Source organism: Panthera onca, chromosome C2 (genome assembly GCF_046562875.1).
Source record: "Panthera onca isolate mPanOnc1 chromosome C2, mPanOnc1 haplotype 2, whole genome shotgun sequence".
Lineage (NCBI taxonomy): Eukaryota > Metazoa > Chordata > Mammalia > Carnivora > Felidae > Panthera > Panthera onca.
In genome coordinates this window covers 15908843-15936160 of record NC_138347.1, presented here as the reverse complement: position 1 = coordinate 15936160, position 27318 = coordinate 15908843, and the positions used below count along the sequence as shown (strand labels likewise).

At 39.6% G+C, this 27318-nt stretch overlaps 2 protein-coding genes across 8 annotated transcripts in view; one reads left to right on the top strand and one right to left on the bottom strand.

Annotated features, from left to right (window-relative positions):
- Positions 1–42: 42 nt before the first annotated feature.
- On the bottom strand, positions 43–15751 carry RWDD2B (RWD domain containing 2B). 2 transcript variants are annotated; one of them, XM_060640353.3, is made up of 6 exons: positions 15636–15751; positions 7867–8045; positions 2168–2394; positions 2018–2085; positions 1531–1893; positions 43–924 (listed from the first exon to the last, which is right to left on the bottom strand). In XM_060640353.3, exons 3-6 carry the CDS (start codon positions 2372–2374, stop codon positions 690–692), a joined length of 873 nt encoding a protein of 290 aa, XP_060496336.2. In that variant the 5' UTR covers positions 2375–2394; positions 7867–8045; positions 15636–15751; the 3' UTR covers positions 43–689. The 2 variants fall into 2 exon arrangements, with proteins under 2 accessions (XP_060496336.2, XP_060496335.2); XM_060640352.3 differs by lacking the exon at positions 15636–15751 and adding an exon at positions 12657–13078.
- The window catches only part of USP16 (ubiquitin specific peptidase 16), a 27662-nt gene continuing 15999 nt past the window's right edge, over positions 15656–27318 (top strand). The window contains exons 1-7 of one of the 6 annotated variants that reach the window (XM_060640343.3): positions 15656–15768; positions 16679–16743; positions 18987–19088; positions 21214–21392; positions 24361–24464; positions 25277–25380; positions 26299–26483. In XM_060640343.3, coding sequence (XP_060496326.3) covers positions 19028–19088; positions 21214–21392; positions 24361–24464; positions 25277–25380; positions 26299–26483 — 633 coding nt within the window. In that variant the 5' untranslated portion in view covers positions 15656–15768; positions 16679–16743; positions 18987–19027. Of the gene's footprint in view, positions 15769–16009; positions 16161–16678; positions 16744–18986; positions 19089–21213; positions 21393–24360; positions 24465–25276; positions 25381–26298; positions 26484–27318 lie in introns of those variants that run through there. The other 5 variants (XM_060640344.3, XM_060640347.3, XM_060640342.3 and 2 more) reach the window with 5 other exon arrangements.

Here is a 27318-nt window from a genome sequence, read left to right as displayed (position 1 = left end):
TTGGCAATCTGGCTTTCAGCTGCTAGTAACAGGCACAGAAAATGAAATGAAACTGGTTTTATTTCATAACAAGCTGTCTAGAGATAGGCAGGGGCTGGTGTTGGATCGGCAGCTCAACAACGTGGGGACGGGCATCTCTGTGGTTTTCTTGGCCCTTCCTGCCCTACTGCAGCTTCAGCCTTTTCTGTAGTGTCTGTGACAGGAAGGGGAAGAAGAGGTGCCCTCACTGCATCTGCGCTTTTGACCAGGAAAGCAGAAGTTTCCCCAGTAGTCCCCCACCCAAAGCCTTGTGTTGAGACCACCCCTAGCGGAAGAGAGGCTGGGAGAGTGAACATCTAGCTTTTCCAGGTTCTTAGTGGAAGCAGGGCTGGGGGCACAGGTGGGAGCAGATGGCAAGCTGGACCTGCCTCTCCCTCTGGTGTAATTAATTTCTCTTTCAAAATGGGTAATTTCTATGTCAAGAACTTTCTATCAACGATTTTAAGATTATACTTAAAACAGTTCTCCTTTCAGTTATGACATCTTTTTAACAGATACATTTCAGCTATACTACCTTTTTCCCCTCTTTTTTCCCCCCTAACATTCTGGAAGGGGGCTAAAAAAGAATTACTTCATCTTTCAAGAGACAGTGGGAGGAAAAGTCGAAAGGCCAACAGTGACAAAATACTTTCAACTACTCCTCTGCCCAGTCATTGTCCTTCCACACCAAAGAACATCTGGAAAACATCTGCACAACCTTTGGAATTTAAAAACTGATACAGCTGACCGAAATCCATATGGTTTCCTCGGGCTCCATTCACGCTGAATACTTTTTCTTCAAAACATGAAAATTTTCTCTCTCTTTCAATTTTGTCATTTGCACCATCAAAAGGAATGTCTTCTCGATGGCGAATTAAAATTCTCTTCCAGTTTAATTTTCTGAGTCTGAAAAGAAAGTTTCAAAGTAGAAATACTGAGAATTTGTTTTGCCTTCTAGAGCACTGAAAATACAAGTTATATAACAGACTTAGCAATGCCTCTTCCTGGAAGTAAAGAAACCTACTTTTATCTCACAGAGATTTGTTTTAATCAAATATGATGCTGGTCACCATTCTATCCCCAAACTCATTTATTGCTACCGCGTCATATCAACATTTTAGAAATGTGGAAACTGCTCTCAGATTCTCAAGAGGACGTGTTAGAAATTCATTTAGGAAGTCAGTACAGAAATGAGAAGATTAGAAATCCCTTTGTTTCATAGGTATGCACAGTTTGTCACATCAGTAAGAAGAATCAGATCAATGGAACTGGAGGGGATCATAGCATATTGGGCAGCGGCTCAATTCAACAGTTATTTATAGAACATCTCCTATGTGCACTGTGTCAGGGAAGGGGGGTGATGCCAACCATGTGTAAATTCTGTCTTATCCACTGACTTGAGACTGAATCCCCATAAGGTACAATCCCAGGGATATACTAATTCCCTCATCTCTAGTATCCTGTTTACTACTAAAATTATTGACCCAGCATACAAAATTTGTGAAAGCAAACCTTGACCAGAATTCTTCACAGGCACTTTGTGGGCCTTCCACACAAACAACACCAGGTTTCCCAGGCATGCTAAATCCAGAGAGGGAAAGCTCCTTTGCCCACTCTAGAATATTCTTTCTTTTGCATTTGTTGTAGATGTGATGGCTATAGATCCACAGTCTTGTGAGAATGAGATCAACTGGCTGGACTGTACTTCCTGGAGCAGGGCAAGGTGTGGTGTCTCTGCTGATATAGCCAGAAGCATGGTCTCTAACCCACTCTGTGGCATTCAATATACAGACATCTCCGAGACAGTTCTTTTGCAGGTATGCAGTTAGATCTGTGTTCAGCTGAGTCTGCTGAGATCTACTTAGTGATACTGATCTGATGGAAAAGATATGGAATACAAAAACTAAATCAATTTTCTTGCAACATAAAACAAACTTAAGAATTGCTTTCATTTTCAGATAAATTTGAAGTCTAATGTTGGCCAATTTCTGTAACATACCTGACAGTAATTTCAGGCAGAACTTCAGGGTATTTAAAGGGAAGACTACAGGCCAGAGAAAACATCACCTGATAAAAAAGGAAGAACATGTCCTAAGTGCTGTTTTAAGTCTTGATATATTTTAGTTCTTCCAAAAGCAAACTGAATTACCATTTCTTCCTCAGATATGTCCAGGTTCATATTGATAGTAAAGTAAACTTTTGAAGATCGTCCATCCATTGTCCTCTTTTCAATACAATCTTTCAATTCTGCTAAAGCCAGCTGGTCATTCACTATGAGCTCGTTTTCACCAGGGAACATACTGGCGAGCAGGTCTAGCTCAGAGAGCTGGGCCTCTGCCTGTTCAATCTCAATCATTTTTGGATATCTGTAAAATTCTAAGGAGGTGAGGATAAGAGAGATAATTTATAAATACAATCTTGGGAGAACTTAATAGATCAACAGAGGTACTTATTGAAAGCGTATTTGATTTCTTCATAAAACATGAAATTTAAACAGATGTAATATACTAAGTATCCAAACCATAGGCCAGTCCAGTGAAAGCCATAAAACTCTAATAATAACCAGGCACCAAATTCCTCTGTATCTAGATAGTTGATCTGGCATCTTGAGCTACCACAATGAGCAATTTCCTTGAAGTAAACTAATTATGTAGTCAAAAGTCATATCAATGATATAGCCAGGAGAGAGGCTATGACTGGTTACTTTGGAAACCTAGAATGAATAGAGTAGAGTTAGTTATGTAGATGGTAAATATTTTTCTCTTAATATTAGTGTTTACTGGTTTTTAAAAAGCAGAAGACTGTGAAGAAGAGAAAATAAATGCTAATAATCCACAGTGCAAGTAACCCCTACTAACATTAAACAAACAAACAAACAAAAAACAAAAAACAAAAAAAAAAGGACAAGGCAAAAAAGTCCAATGGTAGAAGGTTGAAAAATGAAGGTACAGTTTCTGCTGGTGATCTCTTCCTCTATCTGCCTAAGTCTCCCGTCCAAGACAAAGAGTTTTGGTATTTCAGAAACAAAACATTTTAGGCATGACATATATACCTCTATAGAAAATAGATGGTGGTATAAAGTTTAAATGTATGTAAAAAGTGAGATATATAATCAAAGTATAACCACAGGGATCACATATACATATCTTCCCCCCCCCCCCCACTTCTTCCCCTCCAAATATATGTTGCAGATCTATTCACAGTCAGTACATAGGGGTTTGTCTCATTCTTTCTAGTGGTTGACTGTCAGACTGAATCATGCAGACATGTCATGATTTATTGCATTCTTTACCTATTGATGGGCACTTGGGTTGTTTCCACACTTTTGCTGTTATGAACACTTCTACAATAGAAGTTCTTTTTAGATATACAGTTTGGCAAACTGTTAATACTGTGTACTCAAGGATAAGTTTGTAGAGGTAGCTTGCTGGAGCAATAGGTACAACATTTAAAATTTTGGCAGATATTGCCAAGTTGTCTTCCAAAAGTTGCCATACTAAAGCTTAAGTTTTTACATAGTAACCCCTCTCCTGTTTAAAAACAAAGAATTCTTTTTTTGATTTATTTAAGTAATCTCTATCCCCAACATGGGGCTTGAACTCACGACCCTGAGATCAAGAGTGGCACACTCTTCTGAGCAAGCCAGGCAACCCTAAGAAAATTCTAATAGTCTTTTTTTGTGGTATTTTGTTTGTGTCTGTGTGTACCACTCATGAGTTTTTAGGTAGGCATATTCATCAACTTTTGCTTTCATAGCTTCTGGATGTTGAATCTTTGTTAGAGAAGTCTTCCTCATTCCAGGCTTATAAAGATTACTGAGATGCTAATCAAGTAGGATTTTTAAAAAATGTTTAGTTATTTATTTTGAGAAAGAGAGAGAGAGAGAGAGAAAGTGCAAGTGGGGTAGGGGCAGAGAGAGGGAGAGAGAGAGAATCCCAAGCAGGCTCCACACTGTCAGCGCAGAGCCTAACCTGGGGCTCGAACCCACAAACCGTGAGATCATGACCTGAGCCAAAGTCGGACATTAAACTGACTGAGCCACCCAGGCACCCCCAAGTTGGATTTTTTAAAAGATAATTTTAATTGCATTTTCCCAAAAAAGTGTGGGGACTTCTGATAAAACACGGAGGATGAGCCTTGTATAAATATTTCCCTTTCTCTGTGACCCCATTAAGATGAGAGTAAAAGGATAAATTCTCAAAGACAAAGGGAAAGGGAATAACAAAAGCTATTAACAAAATTTTGAAAGGTGGAAAGTGGCAAGTGAGTTGTAACTTAGATTTCAGCTTTCTTTCCTCTATTAGCTGCTTGGTCAGGTGGGTAGGGAAGTTGCAGAACTTTAGGAAGGCTCAGGAACCAGCACTAGGTACCTTAGAAAGCAGCTAGAAAACATGAATTTGTTGAAAGTCTAGAGTCTAGACTTAACTAGATTCTAGTTTAGGATTTCTCAATCTTGGAACTATTGATATTTCAGACCAGATAATTCTTTCTAAGTATGGGTTTGTGTGGGGGCGAGGGGGGCAAATCTCTGCCTTTTAATTACTGTATTTAGACAATTTACATTTAATACAATTACTGATATGTTAAGGCTTAAGTCAACTATTTTATTTTCTGTTTGCTTTCTATATTTTTCATTTCTTTGTTTTCTTTTCCCTGCTTTTTGTAGCTTGAAGATATTTTGGAATTCCATTTTGGTTAATGTATAATGTTTTTGCATTTCTTTTTATAACTCTTTTAGTGGTTATTCTACACACACCTATATAAAACATCACACACACACACACACACACACACACACACACACCCGTAAAACATCACCAGTGTCTTATTTTAACAGTTTGATGTGCAGACACTTTATGTTACTTTATGTTCCTTTACCTTCCCCCATTTGTAATATAACGACCTTAAAATTTTCTTCTGTATACATTTAGAACCACAAGAGTGTTATACTTTTTGCTCCAGCCACCAAGTATAATTTAGAAAACTCAACAGAAGGGAAACCCATTTTATTTGACCATACTGTTGCCTTTTTCATGACATTTCCTCCATAATAATTCTTTTTTTGTTTCTTTTCCATATAGAGAACTTACTTGAGCCATTTTTTTAGGGTAGGTCTGCTGGTGACAAATTCTCTTAGTTTTCCTTTATGTTAGAATTGTCTTGATTTACCCTTCATTCCTGAGGATATTTTCACTGGATGTGGTATTCTAGGTTGACAATTCTTTACTTTCAGCACTTGAAAAATATTATGCCTCTTTATTTTGGCCCCCAGTTTCTGGCAAGAAATATTCTCTTATTTGAACCTTATAGCTAAGGTTCATGTCTTGCTTGCTTTCAAGACCTTTTCTTTGTCTTTAGTTTTCAGAAGTTTGACTATGATGTCTTGATTTGAATTTCTTTGAGTTCTTTGTGCTTGACATTCATTCAATTTCTTGAATCTGTTTATGCTTTTTGACAAATTTTGGAAATTTTCAGCCATCATTTCTTCAAGTACTTTTTCAGCTCTGTCCTCTCCTTTTGGAATGACATGTTAGATCTTTTGTTATAGTCCCACATGTTCTTAAAATTGTTTGTTCATTTATTTTTGGCCTATTTCACTCCATTGTTTAGATTGTATAATTTCTATTATTGTGTTTTCCAGTTAAATGATCCTTTCCTCTGTCTCCTTCCTTCTGTTGTTGAGTCTATCTACTGTGTCTTTAATTTTGGTTATTGCATTTGTGAGCTCTAACATTTTCATTTGGTTCTTCTTTATATCTTCTATTTCTTTACTGAGACTCTTGTTTATTTATTTTGAGAGACAGAAGGGGGGGAGGAGCAGAGAGAGAGGGAGGAAGAGAATCTTGAGCAGGCTCTGTGCACTGACAGTACAGAGCCTGATTCAGGGCTCGATCTCATTAACTGTGAGATCATGACCTGGGCTGAAATCAAGAGTCAGACGCTCAAATAACTGAGCCATCCAGCTGCACCACCCCCTGCTTTTTTTGCTTGAAGTGTGTACTTGTCACTGAAAAATTTTAATGATAGGTGTTTCGTTTATTTTTTAAGATTTATTTATTTATTTATTTATTTATTTATTTATTTATTTATTTATTTATGTAAGTAATCTCTATACCCACTATTGGGCTTGAACTCATGACCCCGAGATCAAGAGTCCCATGCTCCTCCAACTAAGCCAGCTAGGCAGACTTATGATGGGTGTTTTAAAATCTTTGTCAGGTAATTCTACCATCTCTGTTATCCTGGCATTGACATCTATTTTTTGTCTTTTTCACCTAGTTTGAGATTTTCCTTGTTTTTGGTATGTGAGTGATTTTTTTATTGAAATCTGGACATTTTAGGTATTGTGAGACTGAACACTACTCAAATCTTCCATTTTAGCATACTTTTTCTGATACTGCTCCAGAAAGGAGGGTAAAAAAATGGGGGACTTATGGCTAGGAGGGGTGGGAGTGCCTCCTTATTGCTACCCATGTGGCCTCTGCTAACACCATGTTGAGGGGATCCTTTGTTACTGACAGGCGGTGGTGAAAGTCTGGACTCCCCACTAGGCCTTTTGGACATCACTGCAGCTGGGTGAAGGAGAGATGCCTTGTTATCGCTGCATGAGAGTGGAAGTACAGGCTCCCCATGTGGTCTGACATGGATGTGACACAGGTCTAACACCAAAACTGTGGTAAGGTCCTTCTTATCACCAGGCAGGGAGGAAAGTCCTGGGTCCCTAATCAGATTGTTTTTGGTACCATCCTGACAAGGAGTGGGCACTGAGTGCTTATTATAGCTCAGTGACGATGGAATCAAGGCTCCTTTTGCTGGTGTGGGTCAGGTAGAGGCTACAGTATTTTCTGTGCTATTTGCTTGGTGTAGAGCATTTAACTATCTACATGTTTTCCATTTTGCTTGGCTGCACCTTTCTTGGTACTTGAGAGAGAGCAGGCTTTTTGGGGGCTTTAAAATTCTTTTTTGGTCTGTACCCTTGGTATTTCTGGTTTGCTGCTTCTTTAATCAAGTCTGGGATATTTGAGGCAAAAAAGAATACCGAAGGAAGTTACCACTGTGTCTTTCCTTGGGTCCCAAGGTCCCTAGTTGATCTGCTTTCTTCTCCACTTCTTTTGGGTTGCCTTTAGAAATAATGTTCAAGATTCCTAGTTGTATTTAGCAGGACAACTTAGGAAAAGTATACCTATTATGTTGTACCAAAAGTGGAAGTCACCCCAACATGATAATTTTAACTTATCAAATTGGCATGTGTACACACACACACACACACACACACACAAAGGTGGTTAATGTGGGGTAAGTGTCACAGAAGAAAAAGTTGCTATAGGAAAAACTGGTCTAAATATTCCAATTCTGTGAAGCTGACCTATGGAAAAAAATCAGACATTATATAAAAAAAAGTTTTTTGTAAGGATGTTCACTGCTTATTATTTACAATAAATCAGAAATGACCTAAGTGTTCAACAATAGATCAGTTAAATAAATATGTATCTAAATAGTAGAAAATTATGAGATCATTAAAAAAATGTATATTAACACTGATGTTCATGATACATGGTTACCTAAAGAAAGTAGATTGTAGAAGGATATAAACAATTATGGTCTTACTATTCTTGTTATATCATTACACATACATGAACAAAGTCAGAAAGAGAATTTACCAAACTATGAACAGTTGGATAAATGTGGGTGGAGGGAAGAAGGGAAGGACTGATTTGTATGTTTCTGTATTGTTTGAAGTTTTAGGATTACTATTTAGTGCTTCTGAATTCAGAAAAAAAGAAAGGTTACACATCTGAAAAGAAAAACAGAGCTCAGTCCCACTGCTCCAAAGGAAACATGGCTTACCTTCTCCAAGAGAATTTACTCTGTGAAATCAAACACCATTATCTTGGTTAATCCTGTCTGTCTTCATGGAATTCTTCTCACCTCTGATAAACGTTTATTGAGTAACTACTATATGTAGAGCTTCATCCTTCATTCCTTCCTGGGGTTTTCTTTTTAGTTTGAGGATCAGGACGTATTATCTAATAAGATATATAACAATGAAGATAAAAAGGCTAAGCGTTAAATGACCCGTATAGGCATTATCGTGGGGATTAAGAGGAGTGCAGGATCAATGAAATGGGCTATCAGGAAAGATTTAAGGAAGGAGACAGCATCTGAGTCGAACTCTGAAGAGAGGCTGAGACCAGTGGAGAAGGAGACATAGTGGGGAGAGAAGAAAGGTCTGTGAGGCAGGAAAGCACAATTAAATTGGTATGGGCCTGAACCTGTCCCTTCCTCACAACCCTGACCACCAAGGCCTGGTTAGGGGCTCATCATTTGGACAATTTTCTCTTGTGCTAGTTACTTTTTGTTTGTCCCCTAAACACATGCTTGGTCCTTCTTTTCCCTGCTCTGGACTCTGAAAAACTGACTTCTGCAGCCTATACCATTCAACTTTTCTGCTTTTCTTATGGTTAGGTTCAGCTAATGCCCTGTTAGAAAGGAGGAGGATGGCAGGAGAAAGAGGCTAGGGCACTTCTTCACTACCCCTTTCCTGTTTGGGTGGGATTCTAACAATGGCTATGACCCCTTAAGACCATAGCTTTTGTGGGCAGTCCTTCTTCCTCAGTGCCAGCAGACCTTTCAGGCCTCGGGATAGTAAGCGTTTCTTTAAACCTGGCCACACCTCTGTAAACAGCCCCTTCATTAAGCGGTCTCTTCAAAATTTCAAAGTTGAGTGTATATCAATTTCCCTCTAGAACCTTGACTTCTCTTACCTGGACTCTGCCTCCATCAACTCATGCTCTGAACTGTCATTATACGTATTGTATGCAGTGTCTAACAGAGGTCTATGAAGACACTCAAGAGAGTACCGACTATCTAACAGAGAAATGTTCACATAATTTGTGACTGAGTGAGAGAGTTGCAGTCTGACAGGAGGGGTCCGGGTGTGTTAGGTTTCCCTCAGTTGATGGCAAACTAGCCCAAGACCCTGACAGCTACTTAGTGGAGTGAATTCATCCCAGTTCGTGATCGGCCTGTTAGTTTCACAGACTGGTAGCACAAAACACCAGCACATGTAGAGGGGATCCAGGTCACGAAGGTGCCTTGGATGATCCATTATCAAGCCCTCTAGCGACATGTCTCTTCCGTTATTCAAATCTTCTTTATTCCATCCAATATAACTGATCATTTCTTTAATATTAGAAAATGGTATTTGGTTGACAATTGAGCTAGTTCACTGTATGTTGCTTTTAAAGAATAAAAAAGTTCTACTTAAAGAGAAATGTCAATTACTCACAGGTGGCAGATCAGTAACAGTAATGGGTTCTGTCACAAACACTTCAAGGATTATGAGAATGACTAAATGTGGTGGGGTGTTAAGTTCATTAGGATTAACTGGATAGGAATCAGGAAAATTTGAGGCACTCTTGCACACAATGGGCTGTCTCCACAGATCAGAGTATAAATCAATGCCAACACATCATTCCTAATCCCAATGCTTTTTCAACTTAAAGTCATTAAAACATGGTTTATCAGGGTGTCACTGCCATGCTGGGGGAAAAAAAAAAATTACACAAAGAATTTTGGGCTTAAATAAGTTCTGGAAATGCTGAATGACACAAAGTTTAACAAGCTTCTTTAGGGTGACCATGAGTCATGCCGTTGTACCAACTTAGTTTAGCATTTATCTTAGGCAAAAATAACCCCGTTTGGAAAGTAAATTATATGGGCACACTTTTTGTGTGTGGCATCTCGGTCTTTATTGTTACATTCCAATATGCGTTGTGAATTTCTAAGAAGTTTAGGATACTGAGTGTCCCAAACCTATTTGACCCCAGAACATTTTTTTTCCCCTAGACCTTCTACACAGATCAGGAATCCCTGGTTTGTCCTCAAACCACCCCAATTTAAGTAGTTTAAATATTACCAGCGCTACTCACCATCTTTAGGCCTTTTCAAAAACTGTTAACAGCAGCAAACACTTCTCCCTCCCTTAAACACAATGTTTCCTTTACTAGTGACTTCGTATAATTTTATACCCTATTTCCATTTGACATGCTACCTTAAGGATTTGCTCTGTTATTAAAAAAAATATTCATGTAAGTATTTAAAATCCCTGACCTCACTAGAATTCGATGAATATCTTTTCTAGTCTGTTTTATTTTTTTAAATGTTTATTTTTGAGAGAGACAGAGAGAGAGGAAAGAGAGTGCACGGAGGGGAGAGGCTGAGAGAGAGGGAGACAGATAATCCTAAGCAGGCTCTGTGCTGTCAGTGCAGAGCCCAACATGGGGCTCGAACTCAGGAACCCAACTGTGAGATCATGACCTGTGCGTCAGAACCAGACGTTTAACTGACTGAGCCACCCAGGCACCCCTAATCTGTTTTTTTAAAAATTTTTTTCTACATTTATTTATTTTTGAGAAACAGAGAGAGACAGCATGAGCAGGAGAGGGGCAGAGAGAGATGGAGACACAGAATCAGAATCAGAAGCAGGCTCCAGGCTCCGAGCTGTCAGCACAGAGCCCGACGTGGGGCTCGAACCCATGAACTGTGAGATCATGACCTGAGCCGAAGTCAGACACTTAACCGACTGAGCCACCCAGGCGCCCCACCCCTAATCTGTTTTAAAAGGAATCCAAGAAACAACTGGGTAGATGGCTATTAGAGGAAATGAATTTACTTTGGCTTTTTATCATAGTGGCTTAAGGATGTACTCTGTGACTTAGACTGCCAACGTGCCCGTACCAACTGTGTGACCTTAGGCAGGTGGCTTAATTTCTCTGTGCCTCAATCTCCCCATCTCCAAAATGGGAATGATAGGGTCACTTGAGGATTAAATGATGACGTGTGGAAAGTGCTGAAAACAATGCGTGGCAATACAGCAAGTACTATAAAAGTGGTTGCTATGATTGTTATTTGTTCTTCATCCACAGATGTTTCTTGAGTCCCTATTGTGTGTCAAGCATTGTCCTTGGCATTAAGACTCTAACAGTGAACAAGAATCACACAAAAATCTCTGCTATCATTGAGACTTAATTCGGTGGGAGAAGACTATGACAACAAAAACCAAATATGTATGTCTAGTGGATAAAGACTGAAGAAGATGAAGGGGATAAGGAACAAGTGGGTAGGAGGGAGGAGAGGGTTTTTCTTTTTTTTTTTTTTAATTTTTTTTTTTTTCAACGTTTTGTATTTATTTTTGGGACAGAGAGAGACAGAGCATGAACGGGGGAGGGGCAGAGAGAGAGGGAGACACAGAATCGGAAACAGGCTCCAGGCTCCGAGCCATCAGCCCAGAGCCTGACGCGGGGCTTGAACTCACGGACCGCGAGATCGTGACCTGGCTGAAGTCGGACGCTTAACCGACTGCGCCACCCAGGCGCCCCAAGGGTTTTTCAACTGTACACTGGGTAGTCAGGGACCACTCCTCTGCTAAAGGTGACCACAAGGAAGAGACTGGGAGGGACTGAAGAATGAATCTAAAGCATTAAGAGATTGGAAGAATGGATTTGGCATTTATTTAGGTAGGGAAAATGGTGGAAACTTGAAGCCTGGTTTTAGAAATACTATGGAATGGGGGTGCCTTGATGGCTCAGTCAGTTAAGCCTGTGATTTGTGATTTCTGCTCAGGTCATGATCTCACAGTCCTGAGTTTGATGGGTGGCTCAGTTGGTTAAGCAGCTGACTCTTGATTTCTGCTCATGATCTCATGGTCTGTGAGTTCCAGTCCCGTGTGGGGCTCTGTGTGGACAGCATGGAGTTTGCTTGGGATTGTCTTTCTCCCTCTGTCTGCCATTCCCCCCTCGCACACACACCCTCTCTCTCAAAAATAAATAAACATTAAAAAAATAAAAATAAAAAATTCTCTAACAATACATTAAAAAAAGAAAATATGGAATGAAGTGCCTATTAAGACACCTATTCAGTAGAGATGTTCAGCAGACAGTTGGATGTAATTATGCACTTTATGAGGTATCCAGGTGGAGATGTAATTTTGGGAGTAACCAACATACAATAAAGGCATGTTTGTTTGGTCACTCAGGGAGTGAGTGAAGTTGGGAGAAAGTCCCACAGAGTCTGGAGGTCTGGAAGATGAAATGGAACCAGCAAAGAAGTTTGAGACCCGTGTGCGGACAACTCTGGGAGTGATGTCACAAATATATAATTTACTTGTCAAACTTATTTCCGTAGATGAGATTTCAATGCAAACAAACAAAAAAATCTTGAAGAGAATTTTCTGACTCAAGATTTCAATGAATGCTGTACAAACGTAGAATAAAACTTGAGTTTCCTAAGTGGAGTCATTCTTTTTTCCTCGCAGATTTTTATTTTACAGAGGGGATGGGGGCCAGGCTGCACAGGACCAGACACTGGGCAAGCGGCTGGAGCCCGTAACCGAAGCCCTGTGCGCAGGCGCCGTCGCCCCTAACACCTGACCGGCACGGGGGGTAGTGGCCAGGATGGAAAGGGGGGGTGGGGGGGGTCCCGGCTGTGGGCGGTGTCAGGAATTGCTTTAACCAATGAGCAGCGTGTAGCCCGCTGGAAGGCGGTGCCACTACGTCGCCAAGTTGCCTTAGGGTAAGACAGGCCCGCAACAGGGGAAACCCCCGGTGCGGCTGGGTGGCAGTAGACGGAAACCTCACCTGGAGCGCTGGATCCCCTCCGTGCTGGAACCCCGGATTTTCTGGCTGCACGAACAGCTCAGGTCTCATCCAGAAGGAGCCTCAGAATTCCAGAGCTAGGCAATCCGAAGCCCACAAACTCCAGCGGGGCGGCCTACGGGAAGTGAGAAGACACCCGCCCGGCTTGGCGCATGCGCGCGCTCGGGGCCGCGCGCCCCGGAAGCCCAGTGATGCTGGCCGGTTTGTCCTGGCACCTGCTGGGTGGCTGGGATTCTTGGCTCCGCTCTGTTCTCAGTCATAGAGTTCTTCTTATTCTACCCTATGGGGATTTGCCAGCTGCTGCCACTGTCACGGAGAAGTATTAGCACTGTTTCCTGGGTCAAGGAATGGTCTATTAAAGTAACTAACGCTCCTCAAATTCAAGCCTGTGTAGGAATCATTCGGTTTAATGTAGCTTGGGTTTCGGTACGTAGATATAGGGCCCCCTGTTCTGCGTTCCTAACATCTTCCCACACAATAGGGATGCTGTTGGCCCCTGAATGGCAAGGCATTAGGGAGAGGTGAGCCTGGATGGTGGTTGTGGCTGACGACCTTAGGAAATGCCATGTGCATGCAGAGAACTTTATCTCGGCTAATAAAAGGGTAGTTTGAAGGCGACTCCACCATTAGAGTAATTTTTAGATTTTTCTTCACAGTCTAAATATCGGTAATGCACTTTTTTCTTTGTTATGTTATTTATTTTTAGAAATCTCAAGATTTTTTGCTAAACGCTGATTGATATTCACTAGTATTAATAACTCGCACTTTTTTCCCCCCAAAATAAGATTAGTACATGTGTTTTCATGGCGTCATCTTTTACTTGGTGGTTTGTGGGCATTTTCCAATGTCATTAAATGTATTTTTTTTCCAACTTTTATGAAAAATTTCAAGCATAAAGTTGAGAGAATTTTACAGTGAAACAGGAGCAATTCTTAAGGGTGTGGAAAAAAAGGGTGGGCGATTTTGCTCCCGGGGGGGCAAAAATGTCTCAGAAGACATTTGGTAATGTCTGAATATATTTTGAGTTGTTACAACTGGAGGAGTGCTTCTGGCATCTAATGGGTAGGGCCTAGCCATGATGCTCAACTTCCGCAATGCACAAGACATCTCTCTACAACAAAGAATTTGGTGGTTTAAACTGTCTATAGTGCTAAGGTTAAGACACTGACACTATCATGAATCTAGACACACTATCATAACATTTTATTCTACCAGCTTTGTTACGTATCTAATCCATTCATCCAATCCATCTGTTTTGATCCATTTCAAAGCAATTTGCAGACATTAGCACACTTCTCCCTAAATACTTCAGCATGTATAACAGACTTAAATATTTGATTTTTTAATTTTGGGGTAAAAGTGAAATGCACATCTTAAATGTATATTGGTTGAGTTTTGACAAACGCATAGGACTTTGTAGTTCAAACCCTATTAAGATATAGACCATTATTAGCACCCTAGAAATGCTCCTTCCTAGTCAGTCCCCCTCCAAACCCCCAACAGGGAACCACTGTTCTGAGTTTTTCCTGCCATAATTAGTTTTGCCTGTTCACATGCATGGAATTAGTAGGTATTTTTGTATAAGGCTTCTTTCAGTATATTTTGAAGATTCGTCCATATTCTTGTGTCTATCAATTTTATTGCTTAGAATTCCATTATAAGACTATACCACAGTTTTCCTATTCTTTTGTTCAAAACATGAGCTGTTTCTAGTTTTCTGGCTATTATGAGTAAGGCTACTATGAATACTCTTGTAAAATTTTTCATTTCTAATGACCTTCAATAAGCATTAAGCATTTACTATGTTGCCAACACTTCTGGTACAAGGGAGAACCGTGAACAAGACAAAGATGTTTCATCTCTCAAAGCTTACATTTGCACATTTCTGTGTAGGTATGGGAATTGGGGGGGGGGGAGGAGAAATATATAAGTAAACATGAGAAAAAAATACTAGATAGTGACAACTGCTGGGTAGTGGCATAAAATAAAGTGATGTGAGTGATCAGGTGGCTATATAACCTAGATTGCCCAGCCAATTTCTCTGTGAGAAAGTGACTTTTAAGGTGTGAACAGAATTACAATTACCAACCACAGAATATCATGGGGAGCAGCATTCCTAGGCAGAGAGAGCAGGTGGTACAATGTCCCCAAGGCTGTGTTTTAGAATGGAAAAAATAAAAATGCTTGTGTGCTAAGATACCTTAATGAAGAAAGCTTAAAAAATTATATCAGCAGTAAAGAGCAGGAAAGCCAGATCCCCCCCCACCCCGCCAAGAGCCAAATGTAACCATTGTTACTCTGGACAATTCGACAGATTAGGACGCCACTATCTTAACCTACTTTTATCTGCTCACTAATATGGATGAACATTTCTTCATATCTTTTAAGACCAAGTGTCCTTTTATCGTGAATTACCTGTTTATATCCCTTGCCTATTTTTCTACTGGCGCTTGCATCTTTTTTTTTTTTTTTTTCCCAAGCGATAACTGTGTCTTCTGTAGAAGACTAAATAAACCCCAGGGCAGCGAGCCTGTGTGTTTAACTCACTTCACAAGGGGCTCGGCACGTACATATCTTGAAAACGAACACAGTAAATGTTTGAAAAATTTACCCTCCCTCGGCAAGATTAGTTCAAGACACTATACGTACTTAACTTTAGAAGTCGATCGGACAGAATTAGGGGAACTGCGTGAAATGTAAATGTCACCCTTTTGGCCAGCCTTCAGATGTAATATGAATAAGGTAACCCATCAAGGAGATTCCAATACTCTGACCACCATCAGGTACTTATGCTTTCGAAGCATTTAAACAACCCCATAGTTAACCAGAGTGGGGAAAACTGCTAGACTCCTCCGAGCAGCTGCATCTGAACTTCCGGAGGGAGCCGCGCGCAGGCGCCAATAAAATAGCGTGGGCTCCGCCGGCCCCTGGGGATAAATTACTTCCCATAATGCCGCGTACCGGAAGTTGTTGCTTTCTAGCGGTCACTCTGGCTTCGGCTCTGTCGCTGTCTCTGTCACCAGGAGGAAGACGGAGCTGGCTGTCCAGCCCAAAGGCCCATTAGGGGATGCAGCTATGGGCGCTGTCGCCGTGGGTGAGTTCTGTTCCCACTGACTCTCAGTCACCGCTCGCAGGACGTCCTGCGTTCCGAGAGCCCGAATTTCCTGCCTTGACCTCGTTCTCCTCTCGAAGGCTCCTCTTCCTTAAGCACGTTACCTGGCCTCGGCCCGGTACCGCGTTCTCATTGGTTTCATGTCCTGTCAGTTCCAGGAGCTGGCCAATGAGTTGTCGGTGCTGGCGCCCTGTTCGACCCCGGACCCCAAGGTTTCTCCGTGGGTGCGGAGCAGTTGGAAGGGAAGGGGAGGTGTGATGGGCGCCGCGCGGCCGGGAGCACCCTACTGGTTGGGGTTGGGTTTGCTGCCGTGTCCATATGGTGGTTAGTAGGAAAAGCAGGATCTGTCATCTCTCTGAGTCAGTGAACCTAGGGTAGGTCAGACCTGTGCCAAACTTGAAAGCCATATTTAAGACTTGCTGACAAAGTTTTCTAAATACTTCCATTTTTTTTTTTTTTTTTTAATGGAATCGAGCAGGCATGGGAAGACTGGGAAGGGAAGGGAACTGGATTAATATGCGAGCTGGCAAGACCAGCTTTGATTTACATTTTGTGTGGAGTCCTGCAAAGAGTAATTTGGCTAAGAAGCTGACTCTCCTCTGAAGACTCGCCTGAAAAACTTAATAGGTTTATTGATGTTTTATAGCTGATGGTACTCACCACTCTCTTCTCTCGACTCATTTGATGCCCTTTAATAGCTGCTAAAGATTTACTGCAGCGTTTTCCACAGCTTTGCAGTGACCCCCTACTGTCCTCTCCCTATACTAGTTACAATTAGTCTTTGAAGTTTTTCTTTGGAATCTGGGCTACTGCACTCCTCAAACCAGATTTACTAGTTCTGTTGTCTTCACTACTGGAGACTTCTTCATTCTTTACCTTTTTGATTTCCCAGGAACCTGTTTGCTTCATTCTAATGTGTGCCTACCTTTGCGCCTTGTAATCACCTTTATGTCTCAGGTACTATGCTCTTTTCTATTTCGATGCAAGAAGTATTTCTGAGGACCTACTATGTACTAACAATCATTAGATGCTTTAGGCAATTCGGAAGTAATACCTAAAACCTTTCTTTTTCTCCTAGAACTTTAGATTCCAGACAGAAATAACACATGTCCAGAACAAAGATTTAAGAAGCCGCCCATTATTGTATCAGGTTAGGGGACAAAATGAGTAGTGCACATTATAAAGATTGGGGAAATTCAGTTGAGAGATTTATTTAGAGTAGAATGGTTGTCTACAGTTTCATTGAGAGGGACAGCTTGGAGGATTGATGAGATTTGGATGGATGGAGAGAACTCCCAGCTAGAGATCAAAGGCCTTGAGGTGGGGCCATGGTGTTTTGGAGGGGACACTAGGGGAGACAGTGGCTTGACCGGAATGTAAATAGTGGTGGTCTTGGAATCGAAAGATCTGTGTTTTCAATCCGTCTCTGCCACCCTGTGATCTTTCATCATTTTCTTTCTGAGTTCCTTCTTATAACAAAATACCCCACTTAAAGGGTTGTTGTGAAAATCAAATAAGGTAACGTTTATGAAATGGCTTGGAAGATGGAAAGCACCATGTAATTACACTTCAGTGGTTTTTTGGGGGAAGTAATGAGAGTCAGGATTACTAGAGCTTTGGGACAGTTTATAAAGGACTGTGAATGTACAGCTCAGGAGCATGGATGTGATGAAAATGGTATTATTAGATCTATCTGGTACTGGGATGCAGCACAGATTAGAGCAGTTGGATTGGAGGCAAGAACTTGAGTACTATTTTTTCCCCCCTAAAATCTACAATTCTGAATAAGATAAATTATGTAACATGTTATTTTAGGATGACAAAATGTACACAAAGTATACCCTAGTTTTATATATATCCATATACTTTGTGTTCTTTTGTTAGTTGTTAGTTAATTCACGTATATTGTGGACATGGAGACTTGTTACATTTTAGATGATCCTTGGAAAGTTTAATAATTCCTTGATGTGGCACTCATTTTCCACTAACTATTTTGAATTAACTATATTTACACTAACCAATTAAGAGCTAGAAGACGAATATTTCTAAGATGCTAAGCCAGGACAGGATGACAGCTAAGTATCAGAATTAATTGGGAAGTGTTTTCAAAATATATCTTCCAGGTCCTACTTTTCACTTACGTAATCAGAATTTTAATAAGCACTCCAGGTAAAATAACAATTATAGTCATTTAATTGACTTTGGCACTAAGTTATCCTATGTGAAGAACAAGTTTTTAAAATCATTATTATTTAGTTAGGTAGACCTGAATGTACTTTCAGCGCTCTTGATGTTTTTTAATTTTGAATTGTTGACTAAGGAGGTGAAGACTTGATGTGCAGCTAGATTTGTCATAGTCGTCCAAACTGATTTTGGCAATAACATAATAATGTAAACAGTTGAGAATGTGGTTGTAATAAATTCTCAGCTATTATCCATAGGAAGTCCTGGTGTGGGAAATGCGGAACAGTGGATCACTTTTTAATTTTTTTTTAACATTCATTTATTTTTGAGAGAGAGAGACAGAACATGAGTGGGAGAGAGGCAGAGAAGAGAAGGAGTCACAGAATCCGAGGCAGGCTCCAGGCTCCGAGCTGTCAGCACAAAGCCAGATGCGGGGCTCAAACTCACGAAACATGAGATCGTGACCTGAGCCTAAGTCGGACACTTAACCAACTGAGCCACCCAGGTGTCCTGGCTTCGGCTTTTTATATTTGGCTTTGAAATTTGTAAATTTTCTGACTCCCTTTAGAAGATTATCTTCAGACTTGTTTTAAACTTTTCTTGGAGAAATGATCAGTTTAGACTGCAGACCTAAGAAGCATAGTTTAGAAGGAAGGGGCATTATCCTGTTTCAAAGTGCCTACCACCATTACACATTTATGTAGTGAGAAATTGAATTCCCAGTAGTGTGAACGTGCTGAGATTTCTCAAGAAAGACAGGTTCTTTCCTGACCTTTACATTCATTGCCAAACTCTAAACCTTATTAAGAATCAGTTTTCTAAGCTATGAAAAAGAGGGGTAATACTATCCTGTCTCCTTCAGAGTTCTTACTGATAATATGTGAATGGTCTTTGTATGTTACAAAGTGTGATGGACATGCAAAGTATGTGGCTTAGTTATATTACTGTCTCCTAGAGAAATATAAAACCTCCTTTTTTTTTTTTTTTTGTCAAGCTAACTTTATCTTGTTTTCTAGATTGTTATTTTGTGTCAGTAAGTAATCCATAAGGTGCCAACATGGGAAAGAAACGGACAAAGGGAAAAACTGTTCCAATTGATGATTCTTCTGAATCTTTAGGTATATTTCACCAATTGAATCTTTAAAGTTATGTTTATATCCCTAAATGGACATATATTTTAATATGTACAAATGGGATCAAAGTGTACATTATCATTCTGTAATTGCATTTTAACTTAATGTTTATATCTATATGTTATTTAATAGTTTTGACAGCATTAAAATTTTTTTTTAATGGTTATTATTTATTTTTGAGAGAGAGAGAGACAGAACATGAGTGGGGGAGGAATAGAGAGAGAGGGAGACACAGAATCTGAAGCAGGCTCCAGGCCCCAAGATGTCAGCACAGAGCCCGATGTGGAGCTCGAACTCACGGACCATGAGATCATGACCTGAGCTGAAGTCGGACGCTTAACTGACTGAGCCACCCGGGCACCCCTTGACAACATTTTTAATGGCATGATATTCCATTGATGTGAGGACCATGGGTGCTTATTTCATAATTTAGGTAATTCCCCACTGTTATACATTTAGGTAATCTTTACCTTTTCAGTGATACGGATGGGTTGATCTTAAACATTTTTGTAGCTAAATCTCTGTGCACATCCAGTTCTCTTTTTAGTACATATTCTGGAAGTAGAATTGCTGAAATAAATGGCATACGTATTTTCAAGGCTCTTTTGGTTCTGTTGCCAAAATGCCCTCCAAAAATATTGTAGTAATTTACAGGCCCGCTAGTAGTGAAATAAAGTGCCAGTTTCCCCAACCTTTATCAATACTGGCTGGTATCATTTGTAAAAACCTGCTGATTTGCTAGTTGAAAAAGAGTATTTTCTTTTTTTAGTTTGTGTTCCTTTGGCCACTTGCTGGGATTTAGTAGTTTTTTAATATGATCTCATTTATATTTATTTTCTTTTGGTGCAAGTTCATTGTGCGTAAGCTAAATGTGCCACTTGACTGGTTTCTGAACCTCTGGGGTCCTTGAAACAACTGAAGCGCTTTAGAGTGGCTTGCAGAGCTCTTTATTGATCTGGTCCCAACAGGGTTTTTGGTCTCAGGTCTCATTTTTATACACATGTGACTGCCAGTCTGAGGAGACAGTATGACATTTTATACCTCCGTACTCTGTTCATGGGATGTGGCCTTTTCAGTTGTTTTTCACTCCCTGAGTTCATAGCTTCAAGTGTGAGCTTTGAGGTCAGAAAGATGTGAGCTCAAATTCTGGCATAGCCACTTAGTAGTTATGTGATCTTGGGCACTAAATCTTAGTTTTCTCATCTGTCTTTGGGGATAGTAGTGTCTTTCTTTTAGGGGGGGAATCTGATAATTAAATGAGATAGTGTATGCAAAACATTTAGTACAGTATTAGGCTCATAGTAAGTACTTAATATCAGAACATTTTAGGGGCGCCTGGGTGGCTTGGTCGGTTAAGCGTCTGACTTCGGCTCAGGTCATGATCTCACCGTCCGTGAGTTCGAGCCCCGCGTCGGGCTCTGTGCTGACAGCTCAGAGCCTGGAGCCTGTTTCGGATTCTGTGTCTCCCTCTCTCTCTGCCCCTCCCCTGTTCATGCTCTGTCTCTCTCTGTCTCAAAAATAAATGTTAAAAAAAAAAAAAATTAAAAAAAAAAAAAAAAAAAAAAAAAAGAACATTTTATTACTGTTATTAAGGCTGTACAGATGTTACCTCCTGTATGTAAACTTTATTAATTCTTATGTGTTTATTTATTTATCTGCTTCTGCCAGAATATAAGCTGTTCAAAGAGAAGGGCTGCGACTTGGTCTTTTTTAGGTTCCCTGGCCTTTACCACAGTGCTGGCCCTGTGATAGTTTTATTGCTGACTGAATGAAGGACCTTCTCCGTGAACCTTTTAAGATAAAGGGGATAATTAATATGATAAAAGCCTTAATTTTAAAGGAAATAGTTAAATAAATTGAAGTGATTGGAATTGGAATGGTGATGGTTGTACCTAGGAGTTCAAAAAACAAAATTTCAGATTTGTGTAAACTCTCTTTCTCACATAATCATAATATTCAAACATCAAACAGGAATTTAAGTTTTTAGATTATCTAACAGTCTGTTAATGGAGTAAATTCATTTTTAATGTTCACATGAATGGTAAGTTTTGAGATTAACTGCAGAAAGCCATATTTTACCTCACCTACTCCTTTTTATTTGTCTTAATAGAACCTACGTGCAGACACATTAGAAAAGGATTGGAACAAGGTAATTTGAAAAGGGCCTTGTTGAACGTGGAATGGAATATTTGTCAAGATTGTAAGACGGACAATAAAGTAAAAGATAAATCTGAAGAAGAAACGGAAGAAAACCCTTCAGTTTGGCTGTGTCTTAAATGTGGCCATCAGGTATGCTTAGGTTTTGATCAACATGGGTTTTGTAAAACTCTTTGAATTTATTTTCGAAGGTATTACCTAAAATCGCAGTTTGGGTGAGTAGGCTGCCAGCTGGCATAGGCCCTGTTCCCTGGAGAACAAATCTGGGGACTGAGGTTTGTGTATAGGTGGTTTACTGCAGAGTGTTTCCTGGTACCACAACCTGGAGGAGAGTTAGGGAAGCAGGATTAAGCACAGAGAGAAGTTGAACTAAAGTGGAAGTGCGATGGGGCCTCACCTGATCCCATGATGAACTCTGGCCTTCAGAGAGGTTCTGAATTGAGGCAAGGGGCCAGGCTTTTGTACTTGTGCGTAGGCTAAGCATTGGATGCGGGATGCCCCTGAGAAGGGGGACTAACCTTAGGCAAGGCAACTCCATTCCACTGAGGATAATTCCTGGGGATGGACAGACTGAGCTGTGAGCTGTGAGCAGGCCACATTTATGGCAGCTGGGGGATGGGTAACTTCATCGTGGGGGATGGAGGGTATCTAGGTAACAGAACAATTGACAGATATTGCCATGGTGCTGAAGGCACATGGGACTCTTAGTTTCTGTTAGTGGTGGCAAGTCAGGTTCATATTTTGGGCAACTGGGCTGCTAGGCATTCCTGTCATGAAGCTTTAAGATGAGGCAGAGAACTTTTGTTTTCCCTCTTCAATTGAAATTTCTATTGAGATAATTACAGATTCACATGCAGGATAAGAAATAATAGAGATATCTCTATGTAGTTTGCCCCATTTCTCCAAGTGGCAACATTTTACAAACGTCATAGATGTCTGTAGAGTTTTGTCACCTAAGTAGATTCATGGATCCACCACCACAGTCGAGATACCAAGTAGTTTGAAATCACACGGATCTCTTTGTTGCCCTTTTTAAATCATACCCACTTCTCCACTGCCATCTCTCGCCCAGGCCCATGACAGCCACTAATGTGTTCCCTATTTCTAAAATATTGTCATTTCAAAAATTTTACATGAATGGAATCACACAGTATACAGCAATTTTGGATTGGCTTTTTTCACTCAGCCTAATCACCTGAAGAGTCCTCTAAATTGTGTACATCAGTAGTTCTTTTTTTTATTGCTGAGTAGTGTTTCCTGGTATGGATATACCTGGTATATCACAGTTTGTTTAACTGCTCTCCTGTTGAAGGACATTTGGGCTGATCCCATTCCAGATTTGGTGATTACAAATAAAGCTGCTATGAACATTTGTGTACAAGTTTTTGTGTAAACTTAAGATTTCCTTTTTCTGGAAAAATGTCCTCAAAGCGCAATTACTAGGTCATATATTAATTGAATTTTTAGTTTTTAAGAAACTGCCAAACTTTTCCAGAGTAATGTTTTTTTATTCCTACCAGCAGTGTATGAGTGATCAACTTTCTCTTCATTCATGCTAGCATTTAGTATTGTCATGACTTTATTTTAACCATTCCAATAGGGGAATAGTGATAGCTCATGGGTCAGACAATTTGACGATATCTGAATGTTAGCAAAGAACATATTTATTGTATTTGAAAGGTTTTCACTGAAGGTCTTAAGTATATAGGTGAGAATTGTTACTTCAAATTTTCCAGGATACATTTCTTATTATATATTTTATTTTGCTATCTTTTTAATTCCTAAGGGTAAGACAGTATCACTATCAAGTGTTAACTTTTGTCCTACTCTAGTTACCTTTTGCCCTGTTAGCAGGTGATTCTCTCAAGACAGGGCATCTCATTCTTAGGTTTCAGGTGATCTCAAATGGTGTTATATTTTTCAAAATTAATGTCAAATTTCAACTCATTTATTTTAGAATCGAATGTTGAGTGGGATAAATTAAATCATTAGTGTTGATATCATAGTTAAAAGATTAGAAACCATTGACGAACATTTCCCCTTCAAAGTATGTTTTTCGTTATTATAGAAACAGGACCACTTCTGTAGTGCAATCCAGTGGAGTTAGTTGGTGGCCTGGTTCAGATAGATACACAGGGAAGATATATCTTAGCAGTGATTTGACCAGCAAAAAGCAGAAAATCCAGTCAAGTTCTTTTATGAATAGGCCTCTACATCTTGTAGGCGGAAATCTCCCATTTACTTGTTCAGTTAATGCTTATTAACCTCCTTCCATTTGCTACATTTTGTGGGTAACAGAAAGATTAATTCTGTTTTCTGGACTTTCAATATTTATGGTCCAGGGGAGGAAAGGATACAAACATTGGTAACTTTATTTTTTTATTTATTTATTTTTTTTCAATATATGAAATTTATTGTCAAATTGGTTTCCATACAACACCCAGTGCTCACTTTAATGTAAAGTGGAAGATAAAGAATGCCACAAGGAATTTACACCATGTTTTGTAGGAGTTTGTTTACAGTAAGACTACAGTGTTTTCTCATCCGGGAGAATAAGCATAGGCTTCTGAGAGGAGGTGGCCTTTGAGCTAGATCCTGAAGACTGGGTGGGATTTGATACAGGAGAATATGGGAGTTAACCCTGGAAACATAGGTTGAGGTCAGATGGTATCAGGTTTGTTAATTAGGGGTTTCAAAGCAATTTGTAATTTTTGAATGGAGTGTATGAACAGAGCTTTGTTTTAGATACCAATAAACTGAAAAATATGATTGTGAGGAAAATGCTTAGGAAGCCGTTAAGTTGCTCACACCATACCTACTGAAAGACTTCATTAGCGTGGTGTAGTTGGGACTAGAAAGGACAAGTTGGAGACGAAGAGTGCTTTGAGTGCACAGTTCCTAAATACCTTCTTCCTGAGTTGTCCTCAGTTGCCTGTTCCTATTTAAGTTTTCACAAAATTTGGAGTCTGTCTAGAATCTAACACCTTATTTCCAAAATTGTAAGAATGCAGTTTCTCAGGCCACTTCCTTGTGCATTAGGGATTATGAATTCTCTTGGTGAACGACTGTGGCTTTGAGGTTTATGATTATCATTCTCTAGGGCTGTGGCAGAGATTCTCAGGAGCAGCATGCATTGAAGCACTATATGACACCAAGGTCCGAACCTCATTGTCTGGTTCTCAGTTTGGACAACTGGAGTGTATGGTAAGTTTCAACTCTTGTGCCTGTCGGTTGACTGGAAACTGTTTGAAGTATTGGAGAATGGGAGTGTTTGAAATGTCTCGGGAGCAAGAAGGTTTAAATTTTTGTAGAATTTGTTTAAATACCATCACTTATGGAAGGCTAGAGAATGTCATATTTGCGTGCCTTTTGCTTAGTATTGTACACACATAGAAATGGTTGCGTGTGGAAGACATAAATCTTTCATTCTTTTGTTTTTCTTGCTTGTGATACTATAAATGGCATGTGGTCGGTTATTATTTAAAAATTGGGACGCTGAAAACAAATTTCAGATGAAGTGAGAATATAGTAAAATTTTGACAGTTAATTTGCGTGAAAATCAATGTGGGGCTGGTGTGTGTATTTCCTGTATTGTACCATCATCAAAACAAATTTTCACATCTTTAAAAACCATTTACACAGTGGTGTATATTGAACATCATCTGTCAGTTGTAAGATTTGTTAATTTTGATGATGTAGATCTATATTTTGAAATCTGTGTAGAAAAAAACTTTTGACTTTAACATTGTAAATAGCCATTTCAGTAAAATATTTGGAGTTTTTTTCACCCTGTCTGTATATAGCCATGGTTCTGGCTAACTTTACTAATGGTCTCCTATTAGTAAATCTTGGACACTATGGATAGTCTTCTTCAAGAAAACACAGAATTTTTATTTTCACTTTCTTTAATAGGATAAATTGGTTGTTACACACTTTGGGTTCCAGGAATTATAATTTGTCCCCTTTTTTGGTTGACACTTTGTCACTTTTCTTCTCTGTGATCTTTTGGGACACAGGTGTTACCTATGTGATGATGAGGTCCAGTATTGTAGTTCAAACAGATTGGGTCAGGTGGTTGATTATGTTAGAAAACAAGCTGGAATTACAACTCCAAAATCAGGTAAAATTATTTATTTCTCAATATACTCTGTAATGTTGACTTGTATATCTTACCTGTCTTATGAATGTATTTAGATTAATTTACCATACTACTTGGCATTACATAAACCTCAATAATATTAATTGTGGTTGATTTCAAACTATGAAACTATTTTTGGTTAAGAATGTAAAACAGTGGGAATAGAGATAAGTATGTGTCAGAAGGAAATCTGAGGAACAACCTAGTCAGATGTGATGAAGAGTCTGTGATGAGTCTGGAGTAAGTAACGAACAGTGATGCCCTGTCAGGGCCTCGAGGTACACCTGCCTCATACTGAATGTATTTTGTTACATTTGGATGATATACAAGTGAAGTGCTTGTAACTCCTTCAAAAGGCCAGATATTTCACAGATTTTCTTCATACATAGTTAAATTGGGTTGGCATACATCATCTGCTGCTTTAAGCTTGTTTTGATTTTCACAGTCACAGAAGTATCTTTGGCACAACCAGAATTGTTTGTTCCTAACTTCAGTATTTGTTTTTGACCCATGGAATTTCATTTAAAAATTTATTTCGTGTCTGCATTCTTCACTTGATTGTTTCATACTCTAATTTCATAAAGTAGGATGTGCTTGCTCATTTGCAAAAAGCTTCTGTGTAGTAAGAAAGGAAAGATTTGTGCCAGACATAAACTGTTCGGTTTTATTTGTCAAACTGTTGCTTACATCACTTCTGAATTTTTTTTTTATTGATTTTTCTCTTTTGATGGTAATTTACTTATATTTGTTAGAAAACATTTAAAATGAAACAGCTGGTGAATAATGATGTTGGGTAAAATTCACGAATTCTAGTACTCTGTCCCAAGTATTACTTTGCATTTGGTATAGTTGTACTGCACATTTTGCCAAATCCTTTTTCTTCCTTTTTTTTTTTTAAAGCAGCAAAAGATGGTAACATTGAACTTGAAAATAAAAAATTAGAAAAGGAGAGTAAAAATGAACAAGAGCGAGAAAAAAAGGAAAACTTGGCTAAAGAAAATCCTTCCACGAATTCTGCTTCCCAAATAACTGTGAAAGGACTCAGTAATTTGGGAAATACATGTTTCTTCAATGCAGTTATGCAGGTGCCAATGTTAATTTTTCCCCTATTAAGAAATTTTTTCCCCTCATAATATAGGATGTTTTTGCATGCTTGTTACTTAACAGTATTTTTTTCCCCCAAGTAATTTATTTCTGGGTTTTTAAAGAACACTTAAGGAAAGGTTGACTTCGCGTGACAATAAAACACTGTGCTAAGTATTGGGGTGCGTTAGAGGCCATGCTGGTCTTGAATTCTGCCTTCATAGAACTTGCACTTGGGTGGGGGAAACACAGGATAACCTAGTACAAAAACAAATACTTGGTAGGGTAACTACTTCATGTTGGGTAGTAGGTAGTGCCCTTTTGTTTTTTTTTTTTTTTTTTTTTAACGTTTATTTATTTTTGAGACAGAGAGAGACAGAGCATGAACGGGGGAGGGGCAGAGAGAGAGGGAGACACAGAATCGGAAGCAGGCTCCAGGCTCTGAGCCATCAGCCCAGAGCCCGATGCGGGGCTCGAACTCACGGACTGTGAGATCGTGACCTGAGCCGAAGTCGGACGCTCAACCGACTGAGCCACCCAGGCGCCCCGGTAGTGCCCTTTTGAAGTGATGAGTAAACTCTAAACTGAAGTACTTATGAGCCAAATAAAGTAGGGAGAGTAGCATGCCATTACTTTTTGTTTCCTGAGATAGATATAATAAAGGCTGCAGTGTTGATAGTGATTTTCTGTTTCGATAGAATGGACACTTAAGAAATACTTGAATTATTTAGGGGCGCCTGGGTGGCTCAGTCACTTGAGCGTCTGACTTCGGCTCAGGTCATGATCTCACAGCTCTTTGAGTTAGAGCCCCACATCAGGCTCTGTGCTGACGGCTCG

Coding starts and splice junctions, on each gene's coding strand:
- RWDD2B (XM_060640353.3), bottom strand. CDS start 2,374: ATGATTGAGATTGAACAGGCAGAGGCCCAGCTCTCTGAGCTAGACCTG. Junction 2,086..2,167: donor ACATATCTGAGGAAGAAATG/GTAATTCAGTTT, acceptor CTTTTTTATCAG/GTGATGTTTTCTCTGGCCTG. Junction 1,894..2,017: donor CTGCCTGAAATTACTGTCAG/GTATGTTACAGA, acceptor CTTTTCCATCAG/ATCAGTATCACTAAGTAGAT.